We start from the raw sequence: 16120 nt of genomic DNA, 5'->3' as shown, positions 1-16120 counted from the left end.
GGGGGTTGTGCACAGACCAAAGGGACAGTGTTATGAAGAGCTGTTTCCTTGTGCAAGCAGAAAATAAATGGTTTTGGAAGTCTATTTTGAGTTGGATTTGCACATTTTTTTTAAATAGTGGACAAGAGAAGAAATTATTCGATTTGCTTTGATTTGGGTACCTGAAAATGTTGGGGGAAACTAACCAATAAATATAGGTAGCTGTACCAATGCCTAAGTTGCTGGCTTTTAAAATACAAACATAAGTTAGAACTGTATCAAAATGTATCATCCTAAAGAGCCAGTTTATTTCTGTGGGGGGGTTGTTTGTTTTTTAAATTCATAAAACGTCTCTCTATGTGGATGGGAAGGGTTTCCTATGTGGTGTAGATGCTTGGAACTAAGGCTTGACAGAGTATCCTCCCAATAACAGCTTGCAGAATTAAATGTCTTAATTTGCATAGTGCTATTATAAGTCAATTGTCTCTGGCTTTCAGAGATGCATGATGTCATTTCCTGGGGAAAAGCACAGAGAAATGTTACAAATTCTGGTCTGTCATGGCAGCCTGGTACAAATGATTGAGACATTAAACAGGTGACTGCTGGGAAAGCTGTGGTACAGCATTCCAATACGTACCTCTTGCTGGTGGTAAACAGTCCAATCTTAGGGTGTTTACAGCCCCTTGCAATTAGCTGAGCATCCATGTATCAAATAGGTGCATTGCAAGGATTCTCTAGACAGCTGCTATGTTAAACATTAATTATTATTGCTTAAGGAGTCCTACAATTAGGGTGCAGCTAGCAACATGGCTAGCTACCACTTACTTTTCCAGGGCTCTGTGATGTCCCAGTCTGCCTCCTGCCAGCACTCCTAGTCTCCTCCTAGTCCTGGTTCAGGGCAGGCTATAGGCTGGTTCAGAGCTTTTCTTTATCCAGACCAGTTAGTGGGTTTTTCTGAATTTTTTTCCCCTTATTATTGCAGGTCCCGCTCCCAGAAATTGGCCTATAGTTCTACAGCACTGTCTGTTGTAGTTCCCAGCAGTTTTCTCCTAGCTCCTGTGTAGCTGAGCCACTCCAGAGCTTCCTAGCAGCTGCCTGCATCCTCTGCTGGGTTGTTCTTCTGGTTCAAGTAGTTCCATGCTGTAGCTCTTTCCTGGTTGCTGCAACTTTAGACTTCTGTTGATATTCCTTCCTTTGGACCTGCAGGCCCTGCCTATGGACCTAGCTACATTGGGGGAAGAAGAACAGACCCTACTTGCTTCTGGCCTCTGCTGCCAGGGAGGGCTGTTCCTTAAGCTGTTCAAGGTTTTTCAGTGTCTCCCAACCATCCCCCCTCCATTGTGGCCACCAGTCACTGCTGCTTCTTCTCTCTTCAATTTAACCTGTGAAACTTTCTCAGGTATAGAATTGCCAAAGATGACACGCCTGTATCTGCTTTTCTGCTAGGAGTAAGCTTCTGCTTCCCTTTCTGTGCTCTGGAATTGCTCTCCATACAGCTGTGTATGTATTTGGGACAGGAGAGCAACAGATTGCCCTTCAGCTTTAGCTGTTTTAAGTCTGTTTAGGTGCCAAGCTGGGCAGACTGATTGGATAGTCCTTAGCATACCCTACCTTTTCAGTCTGTTCCTTCTCTTGTCATCAGCAGCAGTTGTACAAGCCCAAGGTGCAGAAGGGCCATATAGTGAGTACTGCAGTTGTTGTTGGTTGTATATCACTTCCCTTGGATAGGTGTCTACTGGTCACTGTGCCACTCCCCAGTAATATCCTTCCCTTCTCCAGCTAGACTAGGCTTCTCACTGGAGCTGTAACTATTGTCTCTTGTACTGCTCTTCCTTTGTCAGTCTGAGATACAATTTAATTCAGAGATACACTTGTATCCTAACTGTCCTGAAACTAGGTCCTTCAGTAGTGCAACTCTCCAAGGAGGTGCACTTAGTAACTTTGAGATGTCATATTTCAGGGGTAAGCACTAGTATGTTGATTTGGGCCCAGGCACTGCAGAAACAACCTGTTACAGGAAGAAACTTGCTTTTAAAATAAGGCAGAGTAAAAGCAAACATGACTTGGAAGGATATAGTTCTGAGAGAGAGACTGAAAGCTTTTGCTTAGCCTAGACTACTGGCTGATTCAAAGGTGGTTAGATTTAGTTTTAAATGGAAATGCTGTGATCTTGCATCATGAGGGTTTTTTTTAATGGGTCTTATTCTAAAAGTCTACAGTACAATATGCTGTAGTTAATGCAGATTTAACACCTTATATCCTTAAACACCATGGGATTTTTAATGCCTTAAAGTGAGCTTAGCAATGACACTTAAGACAAAGTCCAAGTCTTAAGAATTTGTCACTGAAGCAGTACTGGTGTTAGCTGCAAATTCTGTAATTTAATACATTACTGTCAGTTGGATGTTTGTGTGTAGTCACTGACAGGTCAGAACATACATTTTTCTGAAGGTTATTCACAATGGATACAACAGCTGCTCTAACCTGCACCAGGCAGCCACTATATATAAGTGGGAAAACTCTCACTGATGGGGAGCTGTACAGACAGACGGAACCTAAGCCAAACTGGAAGGAGTGGTCAACAAGCTAGTATAACTAAAGGAACCAGCTACAGGACTCCTGCCTCCTGCATGAGTTAGTTATTGGTAAGAACCATTTTAACTGTTACAAAACAGAACACATGAACATTATTTACTTGATGCTAATACATTATTGGAAGGAGTCAGGCTAGCTTATCTTGCAGTTATTTTTGTTTTAAAAAATGTTGAAAGTCTTGTTACTAAGAAGACAGCAATGTGTAGAGTCTCACCTTTGTAAACCTAACAGACTGCCATCTGTAAGGCACAGGGCACATCTGTAGTGCTAACTCGGTAACACAGACTACGAAAAAACCAAACCATTGTGTGTTGTCTTTGTGGTGGTGTTTCATAGTGGTTACAACCCCCACCCCTGGTGACAAGTCCAGTGATATCAGCTAATTTTTGCTACAAAGTGGGCAACCCCTTTCACAGACCTAGTTGAAAACCAGTTTCAACTTCTCAAAAAACAAATACACGTGCAGACAGCTGGGTTTGATCAAACTGTTTGTACACTGCAGCTGTTCTTTACCAGTGGAGTTTGTAGCACAGGTAGTAAGATCAGCTTTTTAGAATAAGTAGGAGGAATGATTTGTGTGGATGAGAGAAGGACAGCTGTATAGGACTGGAGTGGAGAAAAGGGATATGTTTTTTTAAGTTTATTTGGCAATACTCCAAAATTATGTTTTAATTTTTAACCATATAGCCTATCTGACACTTCTCACGGTGCTGTGAATCCTCTAGAGTGGACTTCCACATAGTAGGGTGCCTATATTGATTTTCAGCAGGGGGGGGATAATGGATAAATGGATACAAAGATCAAATGGGGCATGAGCTGCACTCCACTGCACTTTTAAAGTGGTTGGACAGTCTCTTGGTTGCACCAGAGATCTGAAGCTTATTTGGGGCCAAGGGTTTAAGCACTTTGCCTCTCTAACACAGACCTAATGGCAATTATAAACAGTTGCATACTCAGTGAAGAACAAATGGAAGGAGTGGTTATTTTTAATGATTTCAATATCGATAACCTCAGTTGTCACCTCATTTGGTAATGAGGATGTGCTTACCATGCATTATCTGGGGCACAGGAGTGAGGTTTTTTTTTTTTATCATGTATTGCTTAAATGTCCCCTAGTGAAAAGGAACTGTTATATGACCAGGAAAGCTGGACTCTACAAATCCATGCTGGGCTACAATTCCAGCCCCTTGCTCATGCATCACTGCTTTTCTTAAGATTACTGGTTGAGAATCAGGCAATAGCTTCTTTCCAAACAATACAGGTGTGTGTTGCCTTTCTTTTTTGCCCATCCTTCTTCACTACTCTTTTTTTCTAGGTAGTTTTCAAGAAGTTAAGGCATTTATCCTTACCACTGGCCAACATTTAAGAATCTAATTTTTAATGTTCATAAATAAACACAAGCTGTAAAAGAAACTATTAAGGAGAAAAACAGGTATAGGCTCTTCTTTCTTGCCTTTCTGCACAGGAGCAGCTTAAAGTCTACAACAGGGACCTCTACAGCTAAGAACGGAAGTTAAGCATTTTATCCCAGGAGTCAGAAAGCCTCCATCACTAAACAGTTGAGCAGAATGCGATGATCTGGAAATACCACATCAGAAAAGCTGGGACAATACAATACATATTTTTAAAGAGATTTATTAGTAATGCATAAACAAGAAACTGCATTTCTCAATCACATAACAGGAAAACAAGCAGAAAAAATGCTATTGCCTTTCTTGTTTTTACGTCGAATGCTCTGGTGTAGCAGACGCCATACAGAAGTACATGCACAGTGACATCACACAGGAAGATAAAGAAAGTAGAGAAATTAGTGCTTTAGGGGGCAGATTTGTGCTTTATTACACTATGAAATTAAATCTGAGGGATAGTCTCCATACTTTATTCTGCTCTTCCTTGGAAAGTCAAGTTCCAACCCCTTCTACTAGCATCAGATGCCCATTGCACACTCCAAGGTGGAACTCACCCAGTGCATGCAGTGTGGGCTGCCTGCCATCAAACTGTGTGCTAGGCCCAGGAGACAACATCAAGTGCAATTGTGAAATTAGTAAGCACAGTAGTAAATTAAATACAAACATCCATAGGCCTGAAGAGAATGTGAAATGACAACTAGTCTCATAGGTATTAGACCCGATACTGAGCAGATACTGACAAATAAGACCAAAGGCTCACAAACATACTTGCAGAAGTTATGTTTGAGGGTGCTTCAGTCTTTGTTCTGAGTGTCTTTTTGCTTCTAGCTTTCAGTTAAATCCCTTGCTTGGAACAAAGCAAACTACAAGTAGTGGGTGTGAACGTGGAAGAAAACTGAAACAGTTTATCCAGTAACAAAATACAGCCCTTTACCTGATCTGGAGAGCTGGAAAGAAGATTGGTTACTTGTCAAGCATGGGACTGACTCAGGAAACCTGCACTCAATTCCCAGCTCTGCCACAAACTTCCCATTTGACTTTAGGTCATTCATCTTTTTTTTCCTTCACTGAGCACAATACCTCCCTCACAGCAAGTTGAGAGGCAGGCCACGAGGCAAACCGACACTTGCCTATGCCACATCTTTCGTAGCACTGTAGGAAATTCCAAACGATAGTCCAGAAGATCTATTTGCTACAGGGGCCTCCCCTTGATGGAGACCACTCCCAACTACTGAGTGGGAATAAGGCCTATAATGAGCTCTACATCAATTCTTCCTTTTTGCTCAGCTACTTGGGTCTGGTCCTGGCTTCAAGATCTGGACCTTGGGAATTTGTTGAGCACTTGAGGTTTCCCAATGGAAGAGCAGTATCAAGTATTACTCCTCAGACACAAGCACCCAGTGCTGTCAAGGCCCTTTGGATTTAGTTCAAAAGTTTTTGTATTAATAGAGGTATCCAATTCAGAACTGCTCCACCCTCCCCCTTAAAATTTATTTATCAAATGCTTTCAATGGAAACAAATGTTTGAAAGAAAACAATACAGCAAGAGGAACACTGCCCATTCTACACTAGGCCCTGCAAATTCCTAGTGGCCAGACCAATAATGCCTTTACTGCCATGCCTGTTCTGCTCCTGCTGTACTAATGTTAACTTTTAGCATGCCACTGTGACAAGGAAGTTGGTGGTAACTGGATTCTTAAGCATCATAGCACAACATGTGGTCCATTAATTCAGCATCTGCCATATTGTTAGAAGGGCTTAACAGGCGTGTAAAATGTAAGATAATTTGTTTCTATTATATACCAAAGAAATAAAAATGCAAGCATCAGCTTCATGCTGGATGTGTCCCTGTGGTTTTAATGACCTAAACAGGTCTTTCCCTGCTTTGCTTTACTCCTATTATTGTATTTTTACCGCCTCTGCAGTTTTTATCCATTTCTAATCTAGGGACATCTAAAATTGGGGATGGCTTCCAAAAGCTATACTAAATCCCTTTATTTACTTTAGGACTATTCTTCAGAAACCCATCTCTGCATCTCTTATGCAAGATGGGGGAAGTTCTTTCATTAATAAGACTCAGCTCATTATTCCTGGAACACTCACTTGAAGATCAGTTCTGCTGAACAACTGACATCTTGAAAAAACCTGGCTTTGCTTGCTCTCGTGACTACAGTAGGAACTGCAAGTTAAACATTCTGCGAATTAGCCTTAAGTGCAAAAACACAGAAGCAAAGACACTGGTTCACAAAATGTTCTTGTTCATTATTTAGTTGTTGCTTAGCTTTAACTGATCAGTATATTTTGTTGTATCCTTTTAAATTCAAAACTAATTCACAAATCTTTGTGATCAGGAAACTTGTTATGTTTCTTTAATGGACAAATTTGCTGTGTCACACCACATGTAACCCACACTCACTTGCAGCCTGATTTTCCTCTCAGAATATTTTTGCATACACAACTCCACTTAGTTCAGTGGAGTAACTTCTGCTTGGTGTCAGTCTGAGAACAGATTTGGTCTTCTCTATAGGATCAAGTACTTTTTCCTTTTCTGATCTAGGTGCCACACTGTTAAAAAAGCCATTGACTACTTTATGAAGGTGTTTCCACTGATGGAGACATCTTGGTGCTAGCCCAACAGCGAGAGAACGTGGGACAACTCTTAGGTATACAGAAGACCTTTGCAGCACTCGTTTTGGCTGTTGTGCAATGAAAAATTTGAGGACAGCTTGGAAGCCTCCATAAGAGAAACTATTTTGAAACAAAGAACTTTTGCTAAACAGTAAAGGTGCAGTATGGGGAGAGTCTTACTGTAAATCTAAAAAGTTTTATGAACTAAAATATATTTTAGAAATCTGTTCAGAATCTCTGGTCTGTTAAGGTGGCTTTGTGCTCTCAGAAATCCTCCAATGGCATAAGATGGGCCACTAGCCAAGGTCTTTGTCATCTCCAGCTGCTGCAGAGACCCCTGCAGCAGAGTAATAAGGCCTAACAATGCTCTACTTTCCATTGGTGGCTGGCCTAGCACAGAGGGGTGCAAAGGTAGTTAAAACAGACCAGATCATGCCATGTGGCCTGTTTATTACCAAAGCTGTTGCAAATTCCCAGGACTGTATTATCAATATACAATCAAAAATAAAAACACCGAGGGAAAACTACTTATTTCAATTCCAGCATTTAAAAGTAACTGAAAATAGTTCCAAGCCACAGCTAATGGGGTTCAACTATGGCTGTAGCACAGGAAAAATAAGTAATTGGGCTTTGTTGTTAAAATTTGCAAGTGAGGGTCTTAAGTTTTCATTAAATGGAACTCTATTCATTTGTTGGTCTTTTTGGATATAGGGTATCACACAGAAAGCTAGACAGTTTGCAGTAAAGGGTAATGCTACAATAACACTGCAGCTTTTCATTCATAGATCTCCAAGTGCTTTACTAAGTGTGGTTCACATTGTTATCTTCATTTGACAGACTGGGAAATAGAAGCAAAGACTTCCTGCAACTCACCTAGGGGTTCCATAAATGGACAATGCTGAAGCCCTTAGAGAATACCCTCCATGCAGGGAATACAAGCAGACTTTGTATTCTCCACCCCCATCCTTTGCAGTTCCTGATGAACCTACATAGCTCAAGCCTTTCACCCCATTTCAGACTACATCTCCTGTGAGAGACAGCCAAAAATCTAGCTCCAAAGTCTCCCAACCTTAGGGTGGGCTTGATAATGCTGTAATGAGACCAATGCTAATCGTCTTTTATTTACAAACTACACTCTAAAGGAGGATCAAGGTCTAGTTTTATATTTTATAGGACTGGTCCAGTACCACTTTCCAGCTGTTTTCTTATTAGGATATGTTTGTTGTCATGTGTAAAAGACAGGTTGAAAGCATATTCACCAAATCATAACGGACTACACAGAATCAACAGTCACCAGCCCCTCATTAACTTGAAGTATCTACATATCAAATCAAAAAACAGATTAGTATGATGTTTTCAATATGAATATGACAGGTAATTTTCTGGTAGTATAATTGTATGCTGCAGTACTAGAATACATAGGTACAACTCCCTACCCCCCATGTGGTGTCACTGTTTAACAAATGAGACTGAGATCATAAGGAAGACATTCCGAAAAGGCGCACAGAACTGCTAGATGTGCTTAGGCATGAAGACATCAACCATGGCAGTTTAAAATTGGAGTTGTTTTTTTTTTTAAACTAGGAGGAAAAGTTAATGCTGAAGAAGGAAGAAAACAGTTAGTTGCTTGGTCATCTCTGAATGCCTCCTAGTGCCTCTCACACAATGCACATCGAAGATAAACACAAAAAAGGCCAGTGGGTTGTGAAAAGTTCAGAAATGATGCATATAGGAATAGTCAAAATTATGTACAGATCTTTAGCTTTTGATATGGAAACATTTTGAACAAAGAAGGGATTTGGTTGGAAATGGTTATCCTTTTCTGCATGCTAATCATGATTTGGATGACACACAGTTTTATTGCTATTCTAAGAATACTTTGTCATGTTTCCTTCCTTTCATGCAGCCCAGCAAGTGCTCTGATGTTACTCATCCATTCTCATTCACATTTCTTTGCCAAAAGAAAAAGCCATGTGACCTTTGCCAAACTATACAAGCACTTATAGAAAAACTTTTACCATTGCTTACATATGAATAATTAACACAGACAAAGACTATGATGGAAAGGCATTTTATTTTCCCCATTTAATGTGGTTTTTTTTAATAAACGACTTAATGAAAAACCCATAAGCAATATTGTCACTATGAATGTTTAGAAAGTTTAGATTTTATACACAAAGGAGCTGCAAAAAAGACCTGCTTGCTATTTTCATCACAGCTATTTGCAAGGCTGAGCTGGCTTTGAATTCTTAACAACTGTGTTCATATACAAAATACAAGACCATTGCACTGTCAACAGCTTTTTTGTTTGTTTGTTTAACCCTTTGGGTCTCCTATGATACACTTAAAACAATCCTAGGCTTATTAACACTGTTAGAAAAATAAAAGATTTAAAACCCGGAAATGAGCTCCCTGTGCTAATCTCACATTCTTTTAAACAGAAATTCATTTAAAAATGTCTACAGAGTGCAGGCCTCCAAGTTTCACTTTGAGAGGCACAAAACTTTAAGTCTAATAAAATAATAGTCAATATACATATAAATAAGACTAATTTTCTTTTTAAATCTTCATGGGAAAGTCAATTCCCATTGCTCAAGGGATGGCAGCTTTCTAAATATTAATAAATATAGTATTTACACGCTTTTGTTTTTATATTCTGATATTGATATGAAATTTAAACCATAAATAGGGCACTATGGGCAGTTTCAAGAGGTACGGAGGCAAAGTGGACTGAACCTTGCCACTTGGATGGGGGTTTGGGACACTGGTGTGAGAGGCAACTTACTCACGGCACACAGTTCCAGGTCCTTCAGTCTTCACATGACCAAGAGAACCCCATTCCTTACTCATGCCTTGCCACGTTAACAGCTGGCACATCGTACAGGGCCTATTTCTCTACAGTACGGATGGGAATAATGATGGTGGGGGAAGAAAAAAGAGGGGAGTGGCAGTTGTCTGTCAGGGTTCCCCTTTCTAGGTGCTTTTGAAAGGTTGTGTATTGTGCATTATACAGCCCTAAAGGAACTTAGGTAGGCAGGCCAGCCAAGGCAGGGCTGGGAGCTGCCACCTGCTGCATCGTAGTGCCCTCCTGTAACAGCAGATTGCTATACAAAAAGCCAGCAGTCAGTGAGTGAGTCTGTTCTGTGCTTATCTGGTGCCTAACACGAAGAGGTCCTGATCCATGCTGTGGGCTCCTACATTCGACAGTAACACACACAGTAAATAATACATTACAGTGCTAGCAGCAGCATTAACTCTCCTCTATGGCCTCAATCCCCTGGGAAGCAGGACTAATAGAGGAGAGAACGGGGAGACTCACTAGCAGAAGGGAACACAGCAGGGGAGGCACTTCTCCTGGATGATCGAGGGCCTTCATAACTGGAATCTGACTGCATCACATGCACACTAGCTCCAGGGCATTACAGGACCACTGTCTCTGCCACCCCTGCAATGCTCTCAACAAAGAAAAGTAATGCTGGATGCTCCAAAGGCCAGAGACCTGAGAGATGCCAAGGAACATGCATCTTGTTCCTGCAACTTTTGTCATGGGACTAGGAGAAGGGCTGTATTAGATTTGTGCTGTGTATATGGGACCATTTCTGGAGGAAAATGTAAACAGAACAGGCAGTGTTTAAAGCAAAATGGCATACACTTCCTTGAAAAGTGCTCATCAGCTGGGCATATTATGGAAGGGATGCAGGGATTTGTTTTGGCACAGAAACAAGAGGGAAAAATAGCTCACCTGATTTGAAGACAGTGACTTCTAAGAGTCAGCACCTGACTTGAGGAGAATTTTACTTCCTCATTATAGGTGAACTGCTCTGTGCTACCCACTTTCTGCAAGCCTACATACTTATCTTGCCCAAACCCTGCAGTTCAAGGTGCACTGTCCCAGTTCCCAAAATAGAGGTCTATCCCAGCTGCGCTATTCTATACCTCAAAGGAAGAGTTCAAGGTGGGGACTCAGCTGCAATGCCTACTACCTGCTTCAGTCAAATCCCTAGCAGCAGTACAGCATGTTGTGTCGTTGGGCAAACAGCTCTTGTATATAAACATGATCAAAAGGAAATAAAGATGGGCTTGAGGGTCCTTGGGCCATGCATCTCAGGAATAACTTAAATGCATGACAGAGAACTCCTAAACTGTTTGGGAATTTACAATTTAACATGACAACATGCCTCAAAGGGGAAATCTTGTACACATGGGGTGGCAGAGAAACCAGGCTGACAGTGGAATTGGAATAGTTCTGCTGCATGCAAGGTGAGGGCAGAATCTGATACAACTCCAGAAGAGATGAGCAAGTGACTGCTGCCTTTCCACACTGCAAGGACAGTGTATCAGTAGTTACACAGTGGCTCTAACATTGTTTTGTGGATGGTAGAAGCCAGGCTCTAGCCATTAAGCCAGAATCCTTCCTTAAAAGACTGTTATAAGTCTGGGGAGAAGATTTGGCCCCTAATGATTTTTTTAAAATGCGTAATATTTAGACAAGAGATTCTATTTGTTTAAAAATATGTATTTAGATTTTGAAGAAAAATTGACCTTGGTTACATTACATAAGCTACTTTGGAGCAGTTCTGAGGTATCTCTCATCAATCTGTAGTATAGAAATGTTAATAAATAGATCAAACTTATGTTATCACTCTATAATACAGTGCTGTATAGATATTAAATATGGTTCTGGGTATTAAAATGTATGAAAAAGTTACTGTATATACAGTAGCTGATTTTCAAGTATTAGTAACTTGGCTATGTTAATTTTGTTTTCTAAATACCAAAATGACCCAGCTCCAAATGATGGCCTAAGCTCTGCTTTTGTTTTAATTTAAAAAAAGCAAAACAAAACAATACAACATTCCAAACGTATAAAAAGTGCAAAAAAGCATGTGATGTTAACTAACATTGTAACGTTACTGGAATTTTTTTAAACAGCCAGGATGGCTTTTTTGTAAGTGTGTTAAAAAGTAAAAGAAAAAATGAAGCACTTCCCAATCTGAGACCCAGTCGTCCCAAATTTCAGCAGGATACCAATTTTTACAGCCAAGTTATAAACCCCAGAAAAAATGGGGTTTATAATGGATACGATCTCAGGCGCATAATTATAGTAGTGCTTGTATTCCACTATAATACAAATATACACATTACCCACACTTCTTGCTGGGTAACCATGTTACATACTTACAGGAATTCAGTTAAAATTAGAAGCCCCACTTATTCCCCACCCTCCCCATAAAGTCTACAGCTCTATCTACTACTAAAAGTATTACTATTACTACTGCTACCATCAATAATCATAATACATTCAAGATAAGAAGAAAACTACTAAGACCTGCACAGGAGACACTTACAAGTATGCCAGGGCTTAGAAGTACAGCAGCTCAGGGAAAATGACCACCCCCTCCTTTGGGCACACACCAATTTTGCACTGGAACACAGATTAAGTCCCATGCTGAACCATGATCTCAGAGCTGAAAGAAAGATCACTCTAAACCCTTCATGAATTGTTCTTGGTTTTGTGCTAAGAGACCACACGAGCTACACAGCCCACGCTAGGCATTTGGTGTAGCGTACATGGCTGTGTGTGCCATATAAACTAGAACATGAACACTATTCGGTTGATAATGCCAATATGACTTACTGCTTAAACTATGCTAACATTGACACCTTGCTAGATTTGGCTCTCCAGTAGGCATACATTTCAGCGCCTCTCCTGAAAATGATTCAAACGTTGGTTAAAAAAAACCTGAAGGCAACTAAAGGCTTTCTAGCTTCCAAGCACAGAGGCAACCACTTCAAAATATCATTTTCCTCCAGTGCATATGAATTATTGGCTGACCTGTAGCCATCTTACAGAAACATGAATGTATTATTCAGCATCTCTGGAAACCATGAACTAGCAAACTTTGCCACCTAATGCAAATTTAAGCCCAGTAAGTAAAACAAAGAGAAAGAAAATCAGTTGATCTCTCACAGATGTGGACCTCAAGAAGACAAAAAGAAAAAGAAAAAGGCACAGGGTTCAGATCTCATTGATAGTTCTCTCAGAAGGGGAGTATTCAGAGGTTCCTGGGGACGACATGTAGAATGACTGTGTTTTCCTTTTTAACCTGGCTCGCTTGTTGGCCAGAGAGAGGCTGCGTCGACTTGAATTGATGATTTCTGAAATAAACTTTTTGCAGTCCACACACACCTCCATGGTGCTCCAGTCCTCCATTAACTCCTTGGGAAACTGTAGCTCTTCGTTTGACTTATCCACAGACTTGGACCTTGAGGGCAACCTGAGACACACAGAAGCAGTCCCTTACTTATTACCATTATTTATAGTTAATTACCATTATTTAGAGTTTAGCCCATCTTTGGGTCATAATGGAGACACTTCCAAAAACAAGAGACTACATAAACATTGCTGCCCCCTCTTCCATAACCAGGGGAGGTGAAAGATAGCAGAAAGAGGATGGAGATGGGAAGATATCAGTAAGATTATACAGCTATTCACTGAAGGCTAGTGAAAAGTGTGATTTGGCAAAAAGGATTTTCTGACTCTCTAAATGGATGTCTTACTCGGCTATATTATCTGCAAACACCATGGCAGAAGTGATTAACACAGAGAGGCTTGAACAGATTTTACAGGAGTGTAGTTGATCATCTCAGAAAAGACTCTTTTTCCATATTATTTCTGTGGCTGGTTTCAACAACAGCCTGTGTTCAAAATGTTATTCTGTAATCTTGTCAAGGCCAAACTGAAGAAAATTCATGGCTAGAAGCAGAATGAGTTTGATATGTGCAAGTGATCACTCAATATAGGAAATTTTTTTATTTAGTTACTAATCCCAGGCTGTAAGTTTTTCCTTCTAAGAATCCATCTGTACTACAAAAAAATTAGAGTATTCTGTAGGTGTCTTGCATGGATGCAGTTGTTCTGGTCTTAGTATAGATTTCAACCACAATATAGACTGATATTGTTAATACCATGTCAGCTACTTCTATATAGATATATAAAGCTTATATTTCTTGACTGGCAAATGAAAAGGATCAAGATGAGTATCTGCCTTCTCTTAAAATGAAAAGAAAAGCTTCAATTTTTAACATATGGGAAAGCAAAATTGATAAGGAAAACAATTTATTTTCAGACTTCTGCCTTCTTCTATAAGGACACCACTAAAACTGAGTAATTAAAACCAACTATAAAAACAGACCCAAGTAATTGCATCTCTTTTATTATTAACCTTGGAAGATGATATTATCAAGAGCCAAAGTACATGCATCTAAACTTAGGAGGTCTCTCACCTGGGCATACTCCTCAGTGACCGGTGATGGCTGGTAGATGGTTTTTCAGGTCTCATAAAACTTTCTCCTTTCTGCAAGGCAGAAGGTCCAAGAGAAAAGATAGGAAGGGTGGAATATGGCTTTGATGGCAATCGCATCTATTATGGGAACAGGAAAATGAGAATATGACATATCCTTAACAAAGAGAACTTTTCGGAAAGGGACAAATTGTACATTTCTTAACTTACTTTTTTGCAACATTGGGAACATACAGGCCTGTGTAGAAAAGTAAAAGTATAAATCATTCAACTTGAAAAAAATAATACTGAAATAAAATATTGTGGAATGCAAACTTTCAGGATTTACACTGTTTTCTACGAACTGTTCTAAAATCCATACATTTTATTTCTGAAGCTGATTTATTATTCTGTCTCCAATCTGAAGCTGAAGCTTAAACCCAGGAAAAGGCCTGGCCAAGAAATACTGATTACAAACAAAATAGTGACGAGAAATATAAATGATACCCCCTCCCTCCATTAAATAAAGGCTAGTATATTCTTTAAAAATGATAATAAAATCAATGACAACCTGGAGCTCTTGATATACTCTCTCTTGCATTATCATTATAAAACTTGCTTATTTTAGAAGTAAACATTCCCCCGACCTGCAGCTGCCACTGCTGCAAACTGAAAGGGAAATGGAGTTCCTTAGCATTTTAGCATGTCACTGCAAATACCAGTTTTGCATGCATCAGAAACCACCAAATAAGATACACACCTTGTTTTGGGAAGGTAGAATGAAGAAAAGATTTTTCCCGTCATGGCTAAATTTCAGCTGAGTGGAACACAATCAGTGTCACCTGCTCTTCCAAAAGCTAGAGACTGAACCAAGTCACAGTCATTGCTGAAATGACAGCAACTTTGGCTAAGCCAGTAGCTTTTAGCTGCAGACTCCCCCCTCACTTGCCTCTAGACAGCAAGGAGCAATGACCAGGCAGCCATCCCTGCGCCTCCATTCTGGCATGGAAATCAGCTTCCTCACTTAAAACATGCATACCCATTTTAGACAGTTAATTTTTGGGTAAAGGATGCACATAATATGAGAGTAAACACAATAATAAAGATTCTGCAGTTGATGAACCAGGAGTTTACATAGATTCCCACTCACTCCTCCCCACATTTGAGAGGGCTTTGCAGGGCTAACTTATTAGTACCGTTTCTCTCATGTAATTTTAACATCTGAACAACACAGACTATGCAACAGGAATAGCATATTCAGTAAAGGAGCCATTGTTATATACTAATTTGTTCACAACTGCACTTTAAAAAAAAAAGAAAACAATGGTGAAACATAGAAACAGTGAGGTTTCCAATGCATGAATCCTAGCATTTCACTATAATATTGTATCAGCTGTCAAACACTCACCTCTTACAGAACTGACAGGTATATGACCATGTGAAGAAAGAAAACCTCCTTGTTCGACAACAGAAACAGAGCTAATAAAAACAGAATAGTCCACAAGGTTAGAGTCCACAAAGTGCAATGGGCCAGCACCTTCCTTTAGCATAAACAGCTTTTCTTCCTCTTGGGTTCTTAGACCCCTTGTGTTGTTTTCTATAAATATATCAAGAAGTTAAACACCAGAGAGGGAGGAGATCTATTCACAGAAAAAGAAATGCCAGAGCAGGAACAAAGAGGTACAATTCCATGATTTCTACTCTTTCAAACACATTTGGACATTTAAAAAAAAACAGAGAGGAGCTGTGGCCTGGGACACTCACATTTTATTGGGTTAAGTTTTATGCCTGTTATGCACAAATTCAGATTAAATTAAAACAGTCCCTTGTGACCCTTAAATATATGACACATGTCTAGCCTTTGAAAAAACAGACTGAAGATGCATTTACTCTTAGGTCAATAGGCAGGAGTTCCGGAGAAGGAATGGAGACATGGTTAATACATATATTTATTTCTGATCTGCACTCTGTCAATTAAAGTACACTGATAGATGGGTTTCTTTGTTATCACCCCTCATGAAGTCTCAAAATGTATGACTGCCCTGGCAATTTTTGTTTCATCTTAGCTGGCTACTTACAAGCTCCTGCTTCTTATAAGTCATGCCTAAGGTTCAACATCCCATGAGCATATGCAGTTTATTTATCTTTTGAGAACAATGGAAACTTAAAATAATCCTACTTGCTTTAAAATTCAGAATGTAATAAATCAGCCAACCCAGGAGAAAA

At 39.8% G+C, this 16120-nt stretch overlaps 1 protein-coding gene and 1 long non-coding RNA gene across 2 annotated transcripts in view; one reads left to right on the top strand and one right to left on the bottom strand.

Moving 5' to 3' along the window:
* Positions 1 to 3356: 3356 nt before the first annotated feature.
* LOC109317171 lies at positions 3357 to 11079 on the top strand. The gene is made up of 2 exons (XR_002102996.1): positions 3357 to 3835; positions 5991 to 11079. It is a non-coding gene; the product is annotated as an uncharacterized LOC109317171 (long non-coding RNA).
* SPIRE1 (spire type actin nucleation factor 1) overlaps positions 8667 to 16120 on the bottom strand; it is a 170568-nt gene continuing 163114 nt past the window's right edge. The window contains exons 14-17 of the mRNA XM_019545681.1: positions 15303 to 15373; positions 14126 to 14153; positions 13899 to 14035; positions 8667 to 12889 (exon numbers count right to left, since the gene is read on the bottom strand). Coding sequence (XP_019401226.1) covers positions 12631 to 12889; positions 13899 to 14035; positions 14126 to 14153; positions 15303 to 15373 — 495 coding nt within the window. The 3' untranslated portion in view covers positions 8667 to 12630. The remainder of the gene's footprint in view (positions 12890 to 13898; positions 14036 to 14125; positions 14154 to 15302; positions 15374 to 16120) is intronic.

This window comes from Crocodylus porosus, unplaced genomic scaffold, assembly GCF_001723895.1.
Source record: "Crocodylus porosus isolate Cpor-Errol unplaced genomic scaffold, CroPor_comp1, whole genome shotgun sequence".
NCBI classification, from domain to species: domain Eukaryota; kingdom Metazoa; phylum Chordata; order Crocodylia; family Crocodylidae; genus Crocodylus; species Crocodylus porosus.
Note: the sequence above shows the minus strand (reverse complement) of the source record. Positions and strands in the feature narration are given on the sequence as shown.